A 17789-nucleotide genomic window follows, 5' to 3' on the forward strand; every position below is an offset into this window, starting at 1 on the left:
AAGGCATCGCGGACTCCCACTAATCCATCAAAACGTCTAGACTGGGAAGATTATGCAGATATGACGCTTCCGGTATAGCTCATCCAATTGGATAACTAGACAAAAGTTACGCCCTTTTAACTTGACAGGCAGTTGTAACGGCTAATAGAAAGCGAAGACGAGACCGGACACGTAACTTATGATTGGTGGACGGTTCCGGTGAATATGAATGGCCGCGTTTATTGTTCGGCGTTCTCGCTCTACGGTGGCAGTAACTTTGGGAGTCAGAGCTCAAGACAAAGTGTGTTTTAAAGTTCTCAGAGTAACACCAGGCTGGTAAGAGTAGTTTTTTTTCAAGAAAGTCAGACAACGGCGAGTGTGTAGTTTGGAGTTTTTCGTCGCCTTTCAAGGACGTTTTCTCCCTGACGGCCGAGCTGCGGTGTGTTGTCGTGACCAGCTGGGATTTAAACGGTTAATTTCCTTTAGCACGGCCAGCTAGCTTATTTGCATTTAAAAGCCTGAGAAGGGAGATTCTATCGACTCTCTTGTTCTCTGGATTCCAAATTTGAGCTGTCTAGCCCCCCAACAAGTAAGTCATTTCAATATTATTTGTCACTAGGGATTGAAATTGTTGGGCATATATGTGTTTGTTGTCTGGAAAGTTTTAACGTGGTTTAATTTGTTAAAACTTTGTATAAAAAGTACATTTTTAACAATAATTTTAAATGCGAACATTGGATACATCCAAACCATATGATACACCTAACTTGGTCTCTTCTCGTCATATGACGTTGTTGTTATCGCGATTGCACAGCAAACCAATGTGATAAATTAGCTTCAACCTTAAAATCAAAGTATGTTACTTCAATAAGTATATTGCCGAATGTGAGGGAGAGCCCCAAAGAGTCATTTATTTGTGTTTTACACATGAATCACAAGCTCTTTCCATTAATAGATGTAAATGAGACTAAATGGCAATTTTCCAAACGGACTTTGTTGCTTGCTTACATGCGACCAACTAGGATTGATAGTTTATTTTGCTGAATGTGAGAGAAAGCCCTTAAGAGCAAGTTATGTGCTTTGTATAGTCGAAACACCATTAATTCTCATTCAAAGGTCTAAAACTGCCCTTTCCCCATAAGGACTTTGTTGCAGACTATAGAGAACTGTAAAACCAAGAAGTCTGAAGCTGAAAGTGTAACAAACCCGTCTAACAAAATGTTAATTTCACACAAGTAGATTTAGTTATCAAAAGAAGAAACTGAAACTCTCAAATTGGACTTCCTTTCAGGTCCAGACAGCTTGACTGCACCAGGACGATCCGAGTTAGGCCGTGTGAGGCTGGGGATGGAGAAGGAGGATCCCGACTCGGCCGTCTTTGGCTCCTTGAAGGAGGAAGTGCACTACTGGAAGGAGCAGGCTGCCAAGCACCAGCAGAAGTTTGTTTTTCATGTCAAAAGCTACAAAGATGTTGACACTGCGGCAAGGAAATTTCTCGCGGTGTAATCTCCAATCGCAAATATCAGTTGGTTTTACTCTCAGGTTTATGGAAGCACATTTCTCACATGGTCTAGTCAAGCATTGCACGCATTTTTTAGATGATCACGCCCGATAGAGGGCATTTATTTGTTTTTGCTGGTCACACTGGATAAAAACAAATTAAATCTTGTGCTCACGTCAACATTTAATGCTTGTTGCTTCAGGATTGAGTGAGATTTTGTGGAATTCAGGGAAAATAAGCAACATCTTTTCCAGTCAGTAGATAGAAACAAACGTCCGACACCCGGCTGAAACTATTCCTAAGACATCTGGCTCAGGTGAATGAGTCAAGTACAAGCTCCTGTTTTGTGTGTTTCAGTGCGGAGGAGGCTCGTGAGGAGCTTCAGGAGTTCCAGCAAATGAGTCACGACTACGAGGCCGAACTGGAAGCGGAGCTCAAAGCTTACGAGAAGCGCAATCGCGAGCTGCTGGCTGCCAACAACCGCTTGCGAATGGACCTGGAGAACTATAAGGTAACCAGGACGTTCGGTGCTTTTGAAAAACCAAAGCTAAATTGTCCCTTGGGTAACATTCAAGCGATGAAAAATTTGGATATAGAGAGCCCAATTACAAAGGTTGACTCGCGTTCACAGTTCTCTAAGATGCACAGGATGCTTGCTTCAAGCTGTTTATTTGAAATTTACTGTGAAACTTTGACTGCCTCGTATTGCTTAATTACACTGAAGCAAGCTCAGCGCTGCCCCGGCATGTTGTGGCACAACGTGGTACTACAACAGAGCGTGTTCCTTCCCACGCATGACGAGATTTTAAAGTTAGCTGCACCCTCCAGGCGATAGCGCCACGAGACCCAAGCGGAACGTTCTGTGATTTGTCGACTTTGTGCAAAGAGCACAAAGCGAGCGTCAATGACTCTTTTGTTCTTCTGATATATAACCGAGGGAAAAGCGCTCGCTGGCTGAAACATTAGGCACACTGATAATTATTCAGGGAGACAACTTTTTACCTGAGCCAAATTATTCTCAAGCAACAATACTCTTACTCGAGTACAGTTGTTTATGGATGAACAAATTGAATTCAGCCAAAAGCTGACGTCTGCAATCAAGGGAGCTTACTACTTTCATGTAATTATTTACCCACATTGTTTCTCTTTTAATTTTTTGGCCATCCCATTCAAAGCAGCCGGAAAAAAGTTATCTCGGATTGTTGCATAACTTTGGTGTTTGCGTGTTACTATTTTTAAATGTAACATTTAGTATATGCTTTGGGCTGAAATGGTTTTACAAGAATTTAATTTTGTGTTTCAAGACAGCTGAGGGTGAATATTTTTAGGGCCTCAGGAAAAATTATTGAAATCTCAATTTTTTTGTACAGAGCAAGTGTGGTTCATTCCTATTGATCATCTGATATCTGTTGGCCTTCACGCCCGCACACACACACACACACACACACGCTCACAGAATTGCACACACATTCTCACAGAGGGTGATTGAGAATTAGCAGGAAGCAATCAGCTGATGACGCCGTCGGCCGTGTACGTTCCCCCATATGACTCGTTATATCCCAAATAACGGCGTGCTTTTCATCTTGGTGTCCTTGTGTGCTTACATCAGCGTGATCCAAACAGCCCGAGGACAAAGGATTAACGAACGCTTGTCCGCCGCTCGCTTCAAGTCAGATGCTTTTGGTAGGCGTGCCGGTCTCATGCAACTATGTCCACAACTTTTTTTTTTTGTGTGCTGTTGTTGTCGCCTAATCCATCGCATCGCCGGACCGCGTCAAAGGTACCGACGCAGAATGGCAGGGACAAAGTATTGGTGACTTTAATGTCAACTTGGTTTGTCGTTTTGTGGAGTCTAAGAAAATGTCTGTCCTTACTCATCGTCTCTCCAGGAGAAGTACGGCACACAGCACTCGGAGGCGTATCGCCAGATGTCGACGTTGGAGGGCGAGTTGGCCGAGGCCACCTCCATCCGAGACCACTTGCACAAGTACATCAGGGAGCTAGAACAGGCTAACGACGACCTGGAGCGAGCCAAGAGGTGAGCCGGGGGGGCTTCAAAGTGGCACCCTGACTCTGGGGCGGATTTGTCAAGAAGGCACTCTTGGTTTTTGTCTTTGTGGTTCAGGGCCACCATCATGTCGCTGGAAGATTTTGAGCTGCGCATGAACCAGGCCATCGAGAGGAACGCCTTCCTGGAGAGCGAGCTCGACGACAAAGAGAACCTTCTGGAGTCTGTGCAGAGGCTCAAGGACGAGGCCAGAGGTCACTGCACGCGCCCGCTGAACGGCCTGACTTGTTCCTCATCCATTCCTACACTGACAGAAGGCATTTGGAGGAGGCATCAATGCTGTCATTGCCACCTCAGACAATCATGAAAGCCTCATGATTGAAACATGAATCAAATGCCAATGACATAGTTTGTTTACCTTTTGCATAAAATAGCAATTTTGTGTGTGTGTGTAAAGAAATTTAAAAAAAATGTTGCAGACCTGCGGCAGGAGCTGGCAGTGCGGCAGAAGCAGCACACAACCAATGTTCCCACGGAGCCTACGTCTTTATCATCGTCATTGTCAACATATTTGGCCCCCGCCATGGCCCCGACCCCACTCCCCACACCGCCCCTCACGCCTCCAGATAAAACGTCCGCCAGCACAGCCGTCAGAGCGCCCGCCGCCAAAGCTCAAATGCCGTCCGTCAACACGGGTCAGTCCGAACACGCATGTTGCGAATGGTCACGACAAACCAGTTCTACATTGATTCCAAGTGATTTCGAGTTAAACGTTTAAAATGGATCAAAAGCTTATTTAAAAATAATAGTGATGTGCTGCTAACTTAAAGATGACTTGTGTGTGTTGTTTGTTTGCAGGTGACGTTGGCGTGTCAGCGAGTTTGCTGACAACATCCGCAAGAATTTCGGCCCTCAACATCGTCAGCGAGCTGCTCAGGAAAGTTGGGGTAAGAGCTTTTGCATTTTGACAATTGCATCCCACCGGCACTTCAGCAAGCGCGGCTGCATCGCATTAAAAAAGTTCTGGGTTCGAATCTTGGCTCGCGAACGGCCATGGAAAGGCTGCCTCCTTCAACGAGAGAACTCAAAGGGCCACTTCTTACATCTTACAACTTCAATCTGTATTTATTAGAATGTATGTATGTATTAGAATCTTGTTGTGGTGTCTGGCTAGAATCTGGAGTCCAAGCTGGCGTCGTACGTCCACGAGCAACCGGCCAGGCACAGGCTATCCGTCAACAAGATTCCCGAGACGCCGCCATCCAGCGGACTCTACCACAAAGCTGAGTAAGTTGGCCATTTCCATTGGCGTGACACTTTTGACCCGCTTGTAAGTTTTGGTTTACGTTTGGGCAGGCTGGTCAAAAGGTTGGACTTCGGAGCGGGAGCCAAACTGCTGTTGTGAGATGCCAGAGAGACTTCAGAACAATCGCTCGCATCTTTTCTGCCGTGTGTGAGACACAACAAAACGTCCGGCGGCACTCACACTTCATTCACTCGCTCACTTTTTTTTTTGGGGGGTGTGACACTGTTCTGATGGTATTGTTTTTCGAGAAACAATTGCTTCGTTATTTGGAACTACCTTAAGATTAAGTTGGTTTTTTTTCCCCCAGCCCCAGTCTTTTTTTGGGGGGGAGAATTACATATTTTTATCGATTAAAAACTAAAATAGAAAATGTTTTTCAACCAATAAATAACATAATATTTTCAAGAAAATCGCACTCTTGAAAAAGTACCTTTTCTGGGATTAAATTGAATTAAAACAGGCAGAATATAAAAATAAAGGCATAGTTATTTTTTTGGGCAATTTCATATCCAGAAAATGTACAGGTTTTTCTAGATTGTAGTATCCTGATTACAAAGAAACGATACTTTTTTTTTTTTTGTTAAAGACAAAAGGTGCAATATTACAAGTATTTCTTTCTTCAGGATTTGTCATATTCCTTTCAGACAAAAAGCATCGCAAGAACGTTCTGAAAGTTGCTCTTGATCAATTACTACACTTCGGAAAATGACAATTTGGGTTTTTATTGTTGTTTCCTTTTCCGTGTGGTCCGAATACACCTTCATAGTTTTCAACATTCAAACTAGTTAAACAACAAAGCACAAAGAAGCACTTTTTTCCCCCAAGTCCTATTGCCTCCAACACCACGTGGCCGTTTGTGGTACTGCTCTTACAACTGCCTTCTGTTATACTATTGAATAGCTCTGTTTTTTTACGGAAACCTGACTGAACTGTTGAAGGAATTGTTGATGCTCTCTGAGATCTGTAGCTATGCTTGTCCAGAAAGCACTGGCTATTTATATTTTCAATAAAGAATTCTTTTGTTTTTCTACTTTGCTTTCTGATTTGGCCTTATTTTATTAAATCTTTTCAGAAAACAAAGTGAGACGAGAGGATACACACGGAGGAGGCAAAGGCACTTTAATGGCCTTCAGTGTTTGATTCCAAATGTGCTTGCAACAACACGTGATGTGTCAAGAAAAATAATTCAAACGCAAAGCTGGTGTTGACATGGCAAAACTTGAGTGCGCTCGTGACAAAGTATAATACTTTGATGTCAAAATATAACTCTTGGATAAACATTGCACTTTTGTGGCTAAATATACTAGTGCTAACTATTTTTTAAAAATATTGCATTTGGTACAAACCTTAAATTTTTCATGGCCCAATTTAATTTGTCTAAACAGATTTTTGAATAGAATATTTGTGTGCAAAAATTAAGATTTTTTTGTGGCAAAGTAATGTATAGAGTCTAGTTGTGGAACATGTTGAACGATCTGCTGCTCTTTTGAGTGTGACAGGTGAAGTGCGTGGCAAAGCAACAGGTGGCGCTCCCACTCGTGGCGATTACACGTCGGGGTCGCATTGACCAAGCTCCTCGTGGGAATCCTCAGGCGGGGAGCTTCCTGCGGCGGGAGATGGCGAGCGGGCTTTTTCTTCCTCCTCATCTTCCTCTGGGATCTCCGCCGAGTTTTCCAGGATGCTGCTCCTCCTGCGGCCGACATTTCCTCCCGTCAGCGCCCCCAAGCTCCTCATGGAGTTTCCGCTCAGGCCGCTGCTGCCGCTAGCGCGGGGGCTGGAGCTGCTGAAACTGGCCTCGCCGCCACGCCTGCAGCGGACAAATCAGGAAACGAAGATAAGGAAAATTTCAATATTTCCCACAAACTTTAATCTTTCTTATGCAGTATACAATATATCCTAGCATGCATGTTTTTCTCCGTGTGTCACCTGAGTTTGCTTTTGAGCCCGGCGACCTCCCTGTTGAGGGCATCATTGGCCTCGGCCGCCTCATCCAGCTCCCTCTGCAGCTTCCTGCGGGCGGCGGCCATGCGCTGTGCTTCCTCCTCCGCCTCCTCCAGCTGAAGCTTCAGCTGCTTGACGCGCACGTTGCCTTTCTCGGCCTGCAAACGATGACCTCGTCACGTCAACCGTGTGTGTCGCGTTGGGGGCATGTGCGGTGTCACCTGATCTTTGAACTGCTGCGCCTGCTTCCTCTCGTCCTCCATCTGGGTGCTTAAGTCCTTCAGCTTCTTCTCCTTCTGACGTAAGTTCTTGACAGCGGCTTGACGCTCCCTACAGTATTTATCATTTCTATCACTGCTAACAAATCACTATCAGAATGTTATTAGAATGAATTGTCACCTGCTTTCCACCTCCATCTTCTCTTCCAGCTCCCTGACTTTGTTCTCCAGGGTGGTGACGGACGATTTGAGCTTGGATCGGCCCTGGCCTTCCATCTCCTGAACTTTGGCCTTGAGCTCCCGGTTCTGCTTGTCCAGCTGCTGCCTAGCCGCTTCCTTGGCCTGCGAAGACGCTCGCTCCGTTGTCAGCTCGGTGCTCAGCTGCTCCACCTACATGCACAAGGTATGACTCGGAAAGTAAAATTGTTCCAAAAAAAAAAAAAAAAAGGATGAATTTGACCTGGACGGAAGCACGCAGCCGTTACCTGCTGCTGGCTCTTTCTCAAACGCTCGTTGAGGTTGATCATGTTGGTCTGCTCCTCCTCCAATTCTTCCTCCAGATGGCTGATCTTAGCGTCTAGGCGGCGTTTCTCATCAGACAACATGGTCCTGAAATGGACATTGTGTCCAAGAACGTATAATTTGCATAGCTGATACGGGCGACAGAAATGAAAAAGTGCTGGTCATGAAGTAATAAAAGCGGAATGACAGGAACGTGCGCTCACTTTCCGGAGGAATTGGTGGCGAGCTCCTCAGCCAGCTCGTCTCGCTCGGCCTCCGCCTGCTTTCGAGCTCGCTCGGCCGCCGCCAGCATCTAAAGCAGTCCGATTGAAATGTATTACAACTAGAATTGAATCGTTATTGAAAGAAATCATTGAATTGTATCGAAATTAGAATGAATCGTATCACGTCGTAATGGGACTGTATTGTGGAATTGGCCGCCCTAACACCCGCCGTACCTCATGGAGCTGCACCACGTCAGCCTCCATGACTTTGGTCTTGCGCTCGGCCTCCCTGGCTGAGGTAAGGACTTCCTTCTGGGCGGCGCGAGAGTCCTCTAGCTCCCGTTGGAGATCTTTCACCTGGCCCTGAGGGTGCGGAGGATATCGATGCAGTCAGAGGTAGAAACGATGGTGGAGAACCTGATGGGAATGTTGGGCCAACTAGCCTGGATCTTGCGCAGCTGCTTGATCGCCTCGTCGCGCGCCCGGTTGGTGGTCTCCAGCTGGTCCTCAGTGTCCTTCAGTTCGCCTTCCAGCTTCTTCTTGCCGGCCGACACCTGAGCACGCTGCTTCTTTTCCTCCTCCAGTTCTGACTCCAGCTCGCGTACCTGGCCAAAGAGCGGAGAGAGGGGGAATCCATAAAAATCCAAATCCCCATTTTAGTCATCTCCCACCACACTCCCAAAAAATTATATTCCAAAGTTCTTCGTTCTGAACTTGATCTGTTCTTTCCACAACTATATCTTGGCTCCACCTGCTTGAGGAGCTGCTTCCTCTTTTCCTCTCCGGCCTCCTCGCGGGCCTGCAGGTCCCTCTCGTGCTGGGTTTTGAGGGCTTGACCGTTGACCTCCAGACGAAGCTTGGCGTCCTCGGCCACCTGCAGCTCGTCTTCCAGCTCTTCCATGTGGGCTTTCATCTCCTCCACCACGGCCTCAAGGCCACGCTTGGCCTTCTCCAAGTCGTGCACCTGAAAACAAACACGATCCCCGTCTATCTCCCCGAAAATGTCGCTCGAGAAGATGTGGCCTTGTGGTCACTTACGCTTCGTCCCACATCATCCTTGGAGCTGATGAGGTCCTCCATCTCGGCTCGGAGGCTTTTGTTGGTCTTTTCCGCATCCTCCAGAGCATCCCGGCTCTCCTCCAGGGCTCTGGACAGAGCCAATACTTTGGTCTCCTTCTCCCTGGCCTCTGCCTCGGCTCGATCTCGCTCCTCTGCAAACTTAGAGGACACTGCTCGCTCCTCGGCCAGCATCTAAAGAACATTGTCAAAGAGGAGAGCCAGTGCGAGTTTTTGAGTATGAGAGTTATTGTTCCAAGTAGGGTAAAGGTACTGAAATGTTTCTGTCAAGTGCTCGAATGTAAGCAAATTTAGATGAACCGAAGAAATACATATCACCACAAGTTCACCTGGTCAAACTTCTTCTGCTTCTTCTCCAGGTTGGAGACAAGCTGCCTCTGGCTGTCCAGGTCCATGAGGACGTCCTCCAGCTCCTGCTGCACTCTGCTGCGGCTCTTGTCCAGCTTGTCGTAGGCCGAGGCCTTCTCTTCGTAATCATTGTTGGCCGCCTCCATGTCTCGCAGTAGACGCTTCTTACCTTCCTCCAGCAGCTCCACTGTGCCCAGGGACTCGTCCAGCTTCTTTTTGCAGTCAGACAGCTGATGGTGGACAGCAGAGTCGAGTCATGCGGTCTCGTTAGTCTCTTTGCACTATTTCCGTCTTTGGTGAGACTTTTCTGCCTGAGGTTCCTGACCTGCATGTTGAGGCTGGACACCTGCCTCTCCAAGACCCGCTTGGCCTCGCTTTCCTCCTCCAGCATTTCCGTCAAATTGATGTGGTCGTCTTCCATCTGCCGCAGACGTCCTGCCACGTTCAGCTTCTGACGCGTCTCCTCGGCCAGTAGCTCCTGGAAGGTCATCACCAGCAAACACAGGTCGGTTCCAATCTAGCTAAATGTACTTTGATTCCTTTTGATGTATTTTCAATCATGCTGCACTGCGCTACTTCTGACATGGGTATCATTCACCTGAGTGTCCTGGAGCTGCGAGGACAGCCCGGAAATATCTTTACTCAGCTTGATGCTCTTTCCCTCCGCTTCATTGAGAAGACTGCTCATGTTTTCCACCTCCACCTTGAAGAACACAACGCAAGAAGATGTCCAAACCATTGTGGTTTGTCCCCAAACGCCCATGAAGACTGCATGGCCGTCTATTTTGACGTACGGTCATCTTGGAAACTTTCTCCCCAAGTTCGTTCCTCTGCCTCTCGCTCTCGTTGAAGCGAGCGTTGACGTCGTTCAGCTGAGCATCCACTTTCTTCTTCTTGTGCTCTACGTCCTGCTTGGCGGCAGCCAAAGCGCGTAAATCGGCACTCAGATCCGCAGACTCCTTCTCCAGGGCCTGCTTGGATTTCTCCAGACCTGCTCGAACCTGAAGGGAGGCCATTTCATACCATTTGCACAAACACCTTGACTGGTTTGCGAGATACAGCTATGGTGGCAGGTGTTTACCCTCTTGGCTTGTTCCAGCTGCTCGGAGAGTTCCTCCACCACCTGGCTGTGCTTCTGCCTCAGGTCCTGGATTTGTGCCTCGTGACTGCGGCCCTCCTCTTCCATGGCCTTCTTCAGCATAGCCACTTCCTGCTCGCGCTTTGCCCTGGTAAACACAAACGGGAGCTACATAACTGAGCTGCGGTATAACCTGGATTATCTTCTACACCATGGACCAGAGACTAACCGTAGCTCCTGCTGTGCTGCAGTGGTGTCCAGGCTGTCCTCCAGTTCCGAGCGCAGTGCGTTGAGCTCCTCTCCGAGGTCCCGTCTGGCCACCTCCACCTTGGCTCGGGCCCCCCTCTCGGCCTCCAGGTCCTCCTGGAGCTCGGACAGTAGGGTCTCCAGTTCCCGAACTTTCTTGACAGCCAGGCCACGCTGGTTGGTCTCCTCGTCCAAACTGTGCAAGAGCAGAACATTTGTCTCAACTGGACTTATTTAGGAGTCCAACCAGTAGGTATTTTTTTGAAGTCCTGTTTTCTGGTTAACGGACCTCAGTTTGAGAAGAACCGTCTTACCGCGCCTGAGTTGCCTGTAGTTCATCTTCCTTGGCGGCCAGTTGCGCTCGGAGCTCAGCCAGTTGCGCCTGGAGGTCGGCCAGCTGCTCATGGAGCTCGGCCAGTTCAGCTTCCAACTTCCTTCTGGCCTTCTCCATGTCCAGGCGACCCTTCTCCTCCTTTTTATAACGTACTGGACGGCGTAGAGGAAGGACACATTCGAACACAGAATAATAGTCGGAGAATAATCTTCTGTTCTGGTGACTGACCTTCCAAGTCGGAGATCATCGACTCATGCTTGGCCTTCAGCTTGGTCAAGTTCTTTGACTTCTCTTCCTCCTCGGCCAGGTTGGAGTTTAAGTCCGCCATCCTCTCCTCCAGAAGCTTTCGCTCCTAGACAGATTCTGTTTAAAAAAAACGCACCTAACCAGGGTAAACAAGAGACCTCATACCTTTTGCAGTTTGTTATTCTGGTCCTCCATGAGCAGAATATCCTCTTCCAGTTTCTTCACCTTTCCTTCTACGGCAACTTTCTCCAGCTGCACCTTCTGACGAGCGTCTTCTTCCTCTACCAAATGGGCTTCCATCGCCTGGAAAAAAAAGTACAAAGTTTCAAAAATAAGTAGCAAAACATATTGTGATAAGAATTTTGTCCAGCATAGAACAACCAACCTGCAGCTGCTGTTCCATGTCCTTCTTCTCCTGCTGCAGGGAGGTGGAGCGCTCCTCCTCTTCTTCCAGCCTGGACTCCATCTCGTGGAGGACCTCCTCCAGCTCCTGCTTCTTGGTCTCCAGGCGCACCCGCATCTCCTCGGCCTCAGCGTACAGCTCGGTCTCGGCGTGGAGTTTACCCTCCAACTGAGCTCGTTCTTCCATCAGCTGAACACCAAAAACGGACTTGCGCTTTACATGAGGACTTGGAAAAAGATTTACAAAGTTTCAAACCTGCGTATGTTTCTGGGTGATCTCCTTGAGTTCCGCCTCCTTTTTGGCTGCCACTTCTTTCGCCGTCTTGAGTTCCTCATCCTTCTGGCCCATTTCTTCCTCTTGGCGGGTGACCTGCAGCAGGGGCTTCACCTGGAGGAGAGCACCAAGAGCTAAATATTAACCCTCAAGCTCAGCATAAGTCAAGTCTTAGCATCTTAATTTTTTGGGGGGAGTGAAATGCATCCGTGAGCCTCAAACCTTGGTGAAGAGCCTCCACCACTGCCAATTCTTGAGTTTGAGGTAGCAAGCACAGTTCCTCTGGATCACCTTCATGGCAGTAAGCTGTTGCTGACGTTTGCTGAATGCCCTGCAAGACGAAAATATAAACAGAAATGCCTGATTTGGTACAAGCACAAACCAGCTGTTGAGAAGCACAAGTCTTTGTGTGTGTGTCATACTTGCGGGCCAGGAAGCCTCGGGCTTGTGCCTGGAAGGAGATGATGATCACGGTGAGCTTGAGGTCTCGCTCTTCCTCCAGCTGAGCCAACACCCCCGTCCTGAAGAACATCTTACTCTGGCCGATGCGATACAGGTTAGGGTCCAGGTCCAAATGCTTGATCTGGAAAACGACAATCTGCATCTAAATGGCAGGCCCACACAAGACACTTGGTGGACCTTTCACTAGTCATCTTACCATCAAGCTGCATGCCTGCTTGCCATCCATGAAGCCCTTCGGGATGGCGTTGGCCGCCAGGATCTCGTACCTGCACGGATGGATCCACAGGAAAAACTCGCACTTCAACAATAAGCAACAAGAAGTAGAAGATAACATGAACAACAAAAAGATGGCGACGTACCTTTGCCTGAACTCCTGGAATATAATGCGGTTTGGGAATCCCTGCCTGCAGATTCTGATCCCCTCCAGCACACCGTTGCACCTCAGCTGCTCCAGAACCAGGTTGGCATCCATCTTTCCTGCCTGTGGCACACAATCAGTATTTGGCGTTCGGGCGCACTGTTGAAAAGGTGCACTGGCATACCCTCTTCTCGTGGTTGGGGATGATGCAGCGGACGAAATTCGGTTGTGTGTTGTGGAGCGTAGTCATCAGCTTCCCCAGGGACTCCTTATACAGCTGGCCCACCGTACGAAACATTCCCTTTTTGGACTTGGTCTCCGCCATCTTGGTTATGGTCTCCAGGCCCACCACTCGATCCGCTGAGGGCAAAGTGACACGGGAGATGGTGTCAGTTGTGAGATCCAAAATGGGGGAAGAACTGCAGAAGACCGACCGTCCTTCCACAGGTCCTGGATGAAGTTGCTGGAGGAGTTGCTGAGAAGGGTGGTCACGTTGTCGTTCAGGGGGTCCATGTTCTTGGTCAGCCAGCTGGCTGCATTGTAGTCCACCTGGTAAGCAAACAACATCACATACTCAATGTGGCACTGAGACAACCTACAATGACACACCCAGAGATGCACCCATGAACTTGCGAGGGAACCCTGTCTAGTTAGCCTATTGTCACCTTCTGTCAGAGTAGCTGATCCTCACCTTCCCAGCGTAGTGCACAACGGTGAACATCAGCTTGTCTTTGTGCTGTTTGGGTTTGGCGAATTTCACATGGTTGGCGTGCGTGTTCATCAGCTTATCCACAAAGGAGACGTCCGTGGCTTTAGGGAACCAGCACTCTTCATCCAGCAGGGCCAAGATGCCCGGTGGGTTGTTCTGTAACATCAATGTGTGCTTTCAAGGACAGAACCTTGCATTTCTACAAAAAAACAAAAACAAACGAAGGCTAGTCCTAACCCCTCTCTCGATGAGCTCGATGCAGGGCTGCAGGTCCAAGCCGAAATCGATGAAGTTCCAATCGATGCCCTCCCGCTTGTACTCCTCCTGCTCCAAAACGAACATGGTGTGGTTGAAGAGCTGCTGCAGACGCTCGTTGGTGTAATTGATGCACAGCTGCTCATAGGAGTTGTCCTGGGATGCACCAAAGAACATTACCAAGAACATCATTATTCACAGTTATTTGTAACAGAACTTCCAAAAAGAGTCTTCGGTACTGAACCACATGCTGCTTCACCAAGTCTCAAGACATAGACAAGATTATCTGAGGACACGTAGCAGTTTATGGTGGGAAATTACTGTGACTATCACCTCGAAAATCTCAAATCCGGCAATGTCCAAGATCCCCAGGAAGGACGAAGACTGCCTCTTGCTCTTGTCCAGGGTCTTGTTGACTCTGGCCAGGATCCAGCGAAAAAGACGCTCGTACATGGCTTTGGCCAGCGCCTCCACCGAAAAGTCGGCCTGGTGGGACGGAGAAGACGGTGACAGTTTGTTTCTTTGAGTTCAGGTGACAACGTAGTCTATCGTGGTGTCTGTTCTTGCCGGACTTTCCACCTGCTGCTTGGTCTGAGCCTTCTGAACCACTTCACGCCCCACTTTGATTCTGGGTGTCAGGAAGGCCCTTGTGAAGTCAGTCACGTTGATGCCTTGCAAGTGGCACACCTTCTGGGCAGCTGGTTCCAGCATGGAAAGAGTTTGGATGAGAATCTAAATGAGAGCCTGTGGTATGTTTCAAGTACCTGTGTTGTCCGGCATCGTGGCCTGCTCCGTGTTTCGCTCCTTCTCAAACTTGATGTTGCCCAGCTGGAGAACCGTGGAGACCACTTTCAACATCCCTGCAGAAGTAGGCAGCAAAGATACACTCGTAAATACAGACCCAAGTCTGGAAGTTGACTTGGCTTCAAGGGTTAAGGCAACAATTGAAATCTGTGTCTTGCTCAGTGAAACCTTTGGAACTGCATAGCTGGACTGAACTAGATCCCCCAACAGAATAAAGTCTACAGACTGCCGTCAGATACTGGGGTGTACCTATTCTCTCTTCCTCTGTGAAGCCCATGATCTCCATGGCCTCCAAAGTCTCGACAAATAGCTCATCGTCCTCGATGCCGGGAACCTCCACGTGTCCCGCCACCAAGAAACGATAACTGCTGAAGCCCTCAAGAAGAAGCTCCTCTGAAACACAAGTGCTAGTCAGATCTAGCTTGATTTCTGAAGTTGAACTGAGCGATTGGCAAACTTCTGCAGACTGAAAATACACTTGATTGCTCACCTCTCAATTTGTCTTTGGCTCCGGACACCATGTAGTAGAAGATGTGGAAGGCTCGCTCTGTGTTGCCCTGACGGATACAACGAGACTTTTCCAGAAGGTCTTATCAAGTCAAGAAGAACTTTGCTATTAAAGTCGGGAAGGCCCTGCTTTGTTGTAATAGGGGGGAAAAATGTTTGTGAACAATAAGGATACACGTGTCAATGTTTGCGCCGACCAGAAAGCCGGTCACGTCAAAGTTGAGCTTGATGAACTTTCCCTGCGGACACAAGCGGGTCACAGGACACCTTTAATTACTGAGGGAACTCCCCGTCATAACTGTGACGAGTGTCAACTTACGAACTGATTGACAATTTACAAATCGTGACGAGTTGTCGTTCTTGATGGTCTTGGCGTTGCCGAAGGCCTCCAGGACGGGGTTCGCCTGCAGCAGCTGCTTCTCCAGCTCCCCCTGCAGGCCCAGGCAAGAACTGCGTAAGCGTCTCAGTGAAAACAGGAACTTGGCGGTATCGTAAAAGTGGTTTGATACTCACGTAAGCCAGCGATCCTTGTGCTTGTTGTTGCGTTTGCTGTTGTGCCGGCTATGGAAAGTAACACAATCATGTCAGACGTTATAAATGAAGGTGAGCACCCCAGGGCTCTTTTCTTAATACCCTATTATAAATTGAACTCACAGGATTTGCTTCCTTTTTGACTTTGTGTGAGGAGGCCACAATGGCCAGGTACTGGATCACCTTCTTGGTGTTTTCCGTCTTGCCTGCTCCGGACTCTCCACTAGGTGTCACCAAAAAGACAATCCTTTCAAAGTGCGTTTGTTTGCGTGGGCGCTGACAGTGATTTGGGTATTTTCCCTCTATGGTTGTTGCGCGTGTGTGTGTGAGAGACTCACGTGCAGAGGATGGACTGATCCTCACGTTCTGTGGAGGGGAATCAAGCAGAACAGACCAAAGATAAGCCAGCAGAGATTAGCGGTCTAAAAATATGGAAGAAGAACAACGCCGTGCTGGCGGGCGTTGCTCCATGTAAGGCCATGAAGGAAAGGAAAGGTGTCTGACCTTGCATCATGTTCCTGTAGGCATTGTCGGTGATGGAGTAGATGTGTGGTGGCACCTCGTGACGCTTTTTGCCCTTGTACATGTTGATGATCTTCTCCGAGTAAATGGGCAACATCTTATACGGGTTGACCACCACGCAGAAGAGGCCCGAGTACGTCTGCCATGCACAGCCGCCAAAGACATGTCAACACTCCCAAAAATTCTCAATCAAAGCTGTCCTTGCAAGTGAAGTGAGGAGACCTCGGCTCTCCGCACACATCCAATAGCACAAAATAGTTTGCGTGTGACGTACGTAGATAAGGCTGGAGAAATATCTCTCTCGCAGGTTCTGCAGGACGGAGGCCTCGTTGAGGAAGGTGAGGGCAGCCATGTCCTCCACCTTGTTGAACTTGGGCGGGTTCATCCTTTGGATGTCCTCCTTGTTCACCGTCGCCTTGCGCCCGTTGGACAACTCCACCAGCACCTGCAAGCGAGCCGCCCCAACACAATGCAGGATAATCAGATGGCTACCACGCTCAAAGAAGCACCACTATTAAGGTACTCAAATGCTTATTAATGAAAAAAGAAGACAAAAATATTCTTATCGCACCACTTATCGTACCTTACCAAAATTAGGTCACAGTTTTTCCTGATAAGAATATGTAGCAATATTGCAGGAATATTGATAGATTTTTTTTAGTTAAAAAGGCTTTGGTCCAACCTCATCGCCCTTCTCCTCCTTGATGCTGGCGGCCTCAAAGCCTTCCTTCTCGGACGGCACCCACACCATCTTCTTGGCCGCCCAGTCGGCCTGCGCCACACCGCTGTTGCGGAAATCGCTCTGCAGGAACAGGAACTTGCTGTCGTCCGCCGCTGCCGGGTCCGCCATGTCCACAACACGCGCGTCAAAATGGCCGTCGGAGGCTGGAATGGATTCTGTCGCTTGGGATGAAGTGCGCTTGCCCTTGGACCTGGGGAACACAATGAAAAAAATATTTTTGGGAGAGAAAAAAGTTGTAATTTTTGCCAGTATTTTTCCCTAAGAGTAACATTAGTAATATTAATAGAGAAAAAGTACTATTCTTCCAGAGAAAATGTCAACATTTTCCAGAGAAATAGTAAAATTTTCAAGATCAGATGTAAAAAAAAAAAAAAAAAAAGACAAAAAGTAGTAATCCTACCAGACTAAAGTTATACTCGTTTAAAGAAAATGAGTAATCGGGGGGAAAAATGAAAAAATCAGATAAGAAGCCAAAATGGTTAACTTTTTCTAAAAAATGTACTTGTAAAAACCTTTGCAGAAAAAAGCCCCATCTTTTCGAGAAAAATATGCTTTCATTAAGAGAAATTTTATTTATATTTTTGACAGGAAAGAAAAATATTAGTCCCATTTTAAAATCTGTCTGCATGGCGCTACTCACTACCTTCCTGCGCGGGGACAACAATGAGGCACTCTAGGCTTTGACCTCCTGCTGCAAAGTCGCCCCAAAAACAGCAAAATTACAGCGAGGATAACACAGATGTGCCATGCCGGGATGCCCATGTTTGGATGGCCCTCTTTGGCTCCCGCTGGCCTGCCGAGGGTCGATGGGCAACTTGCGGCCGCTGCGCTACCTTATAAGGTGCGCCGGCCTCCGTGTCCAGTCAAGCTTGGTGTTTACACCAAAAGGCTGACACCACACTTAAGGGCACCACATGGTGAGCAGTCGTGCCTGATGCCGGCATGCCTCATGGAAAAAACAGTATATATTTTCATAAAAATAACAATACATTTTCACAATGAGGAATTAAAATGGATAAGGTCCCAGGAAATCATCCACATGTGACTTAAAGGAACTACAATTGCATTTTAACTGGCCTCTGGTAATTTTAAGCTACTCAAAAGTCAATTGGATGGGAAGAAAGGTGTTAAGAAAGATGAAGAAAGAGAACAAAGAACAAAAAAACGACACTCACTATATAGTCAAGTCAGGTCGGCTTCTCGGCGCAGGATGAAA

General features: G+C 47.8%; 2 protein-coding genes and 1 long non-coding RNA gene across 4 annotated transcripts; 2 read left to right on the top strand and 1 right to left on the bottom strand.

Moving 5' to 3' along the window:
* Positions 1-176: 176 nt before the first annotated feature.
* On the top strand, positions 177-5824 carry LOC133170822 (nuclear distribution protein nudE homolog 1-B-like). Its single transcript, XM_061303980.1, has 9 exons — positions 177-568; positions 1271-1418; positions 1838-1991; positions 3370-3518; positions 3606-3742; positions 3968-4183; positions 4347-4435; positions 4663-4775; positions 4845-5824. Exons 2-9 carry the CDS (start codon positions 1327-1329, stop codon positions 4891-4893), a joined length of 999 nt encoding a protein of 332 aa, XP_061159964.1. The 5' UTR covers positions 177-568; positions 1271-1326; the 3' UTR covers positions 4894-5824.
* LOC133170825 (myosin-11-like) lies at positions 5620-16762 on the bottom strand. Of its 2 annotated transcripts, XM_061303985.1 has the most exons (42): positions 16514-16762; positions 16106-16276; positions 15814-15970; positions 15648-15675; positions 15433-15532; positions 15292-15339; positions 15117-15209; positions 14954-15017; positions 14762-14860; positions 14521-14664; positions 14232-14327; positions 14047-14165; positions 13801-13953; positions 13450-13623; positions 13195-13368; positions 12938-13052; positions 12688-12863; positions 12505-12626; positions 12342-12411; positions 12106-12266; positions 11906-12014; positions 11666-11797; positions 11393-11599; positions 11173-11310; positions 10990-11113; positions 10742-10913; positions 10411-10623; positions 10185-10329; positions 9898-10104; positions 9702-9806; positions 9429-9581; positions 9085-9333; positions 8717-8929; positions 8430-8642; positions 8122-8283; positions 7913-8041; positions 7679-7767; positions 7439-7562; positions 7135-7343; positions 6957-7065; positions 6721-6893; positions 5620-6601 (listed from the first exon to the last, which is right to left on the bottom strand). In XM_061303985.1, exons 1-42 carry the CDS (start codon positions 16679-16681, stop codon positions 6340-6342), a joined length of 6069 nt encoding a protein of 2022 aa, XP_061159969.1. In that variant the 5' UTR covers positions 16682-16762; the 3' UTR covers positions 5620-6339. The 2 variants fall into 2 exon arrangements, with proteins under 2 accessions (XP_061159969.1, XP_061159968.1); XM_061303984.1 differs by lacking the exon at positions 15292-15339 and having other exon boundaries at positions 15412-15532.
* Positions 6878-16960, top strand: LOC133170826 (uncharacterized). Its single transcript, XR_009718626.1, has 5 exons — positions 6878-7036; positions 7164-7356; positions 9115-9608; positions 16139-16350; positions 16493-16960. It is a non-coding gene; the product is annotated as an uncharacterized LOC133170826 (long non-coding RNA).
* The last annotated feature ends 829 nt before the right edge of the window (positions 16961-17789 follow it).

This window comes from Syngnathus typhle, linkage group LG17 (genome assembly GCF_033458585.1).
Source record: "Syngnathus typhle isolate RoL2023-S1 ecotype Sweden linkage group LG17, RoL_Styp_1.0, whole genome shotgun sequence".
In the NCBI taxonomy this organism is placed as follows: domain Eukaryota; kingdom Metazoa; phylum Chordata; class Actinopteri; order Syngnathiformes; family Syngnathidae; genus Syngnathus; species Syngnathus typhle.

Coding starts and splice junctions, on each gene's coding strand:
- LOC133170825 (XM_061303985.1), bottom strand. CDS start 16,681: ATGGCGGACCCGGCAGCGGCGGACGACAGCAAGTTCCTGTTCCTGCAG. Junction 13,624..13,800: donor CCGGATTTGAGATTTTCGAG/GTGATAGTCACA, acceptor GGTGCATCCCAG/GACAACTCCTATGAGCAGCT. Junction 7,066..7,134: donor AAGATGGAGGTGGAAAGCAG/GTGACAATTCAT, acceptor TAAATACTGTAG/GGAGCGTCAAGCCGCTGTCA.
- LOC133170822 (XM_061303980.1), top strand. CDS start 1,327: ATGGAGAAGGAGGATCCCGACTCGGCCGTCTTTGGCTCCTTGAAGGAG. Junction 4,436..4,662: donor AGCTGCTCAGGAAAGTTGGG/GTAAGAGCTTTT, acceptor GTGTCTGGCTAG/AATCTGGAGTCCAAGCTGGC. Junction 4,776..4,844: donor GGACTCTACCACAAAGCTGA/GTAAGTTGGCCA, acceptor ACGTTTGGGCAG/GCTGGTCAAAAGGTTGGACT.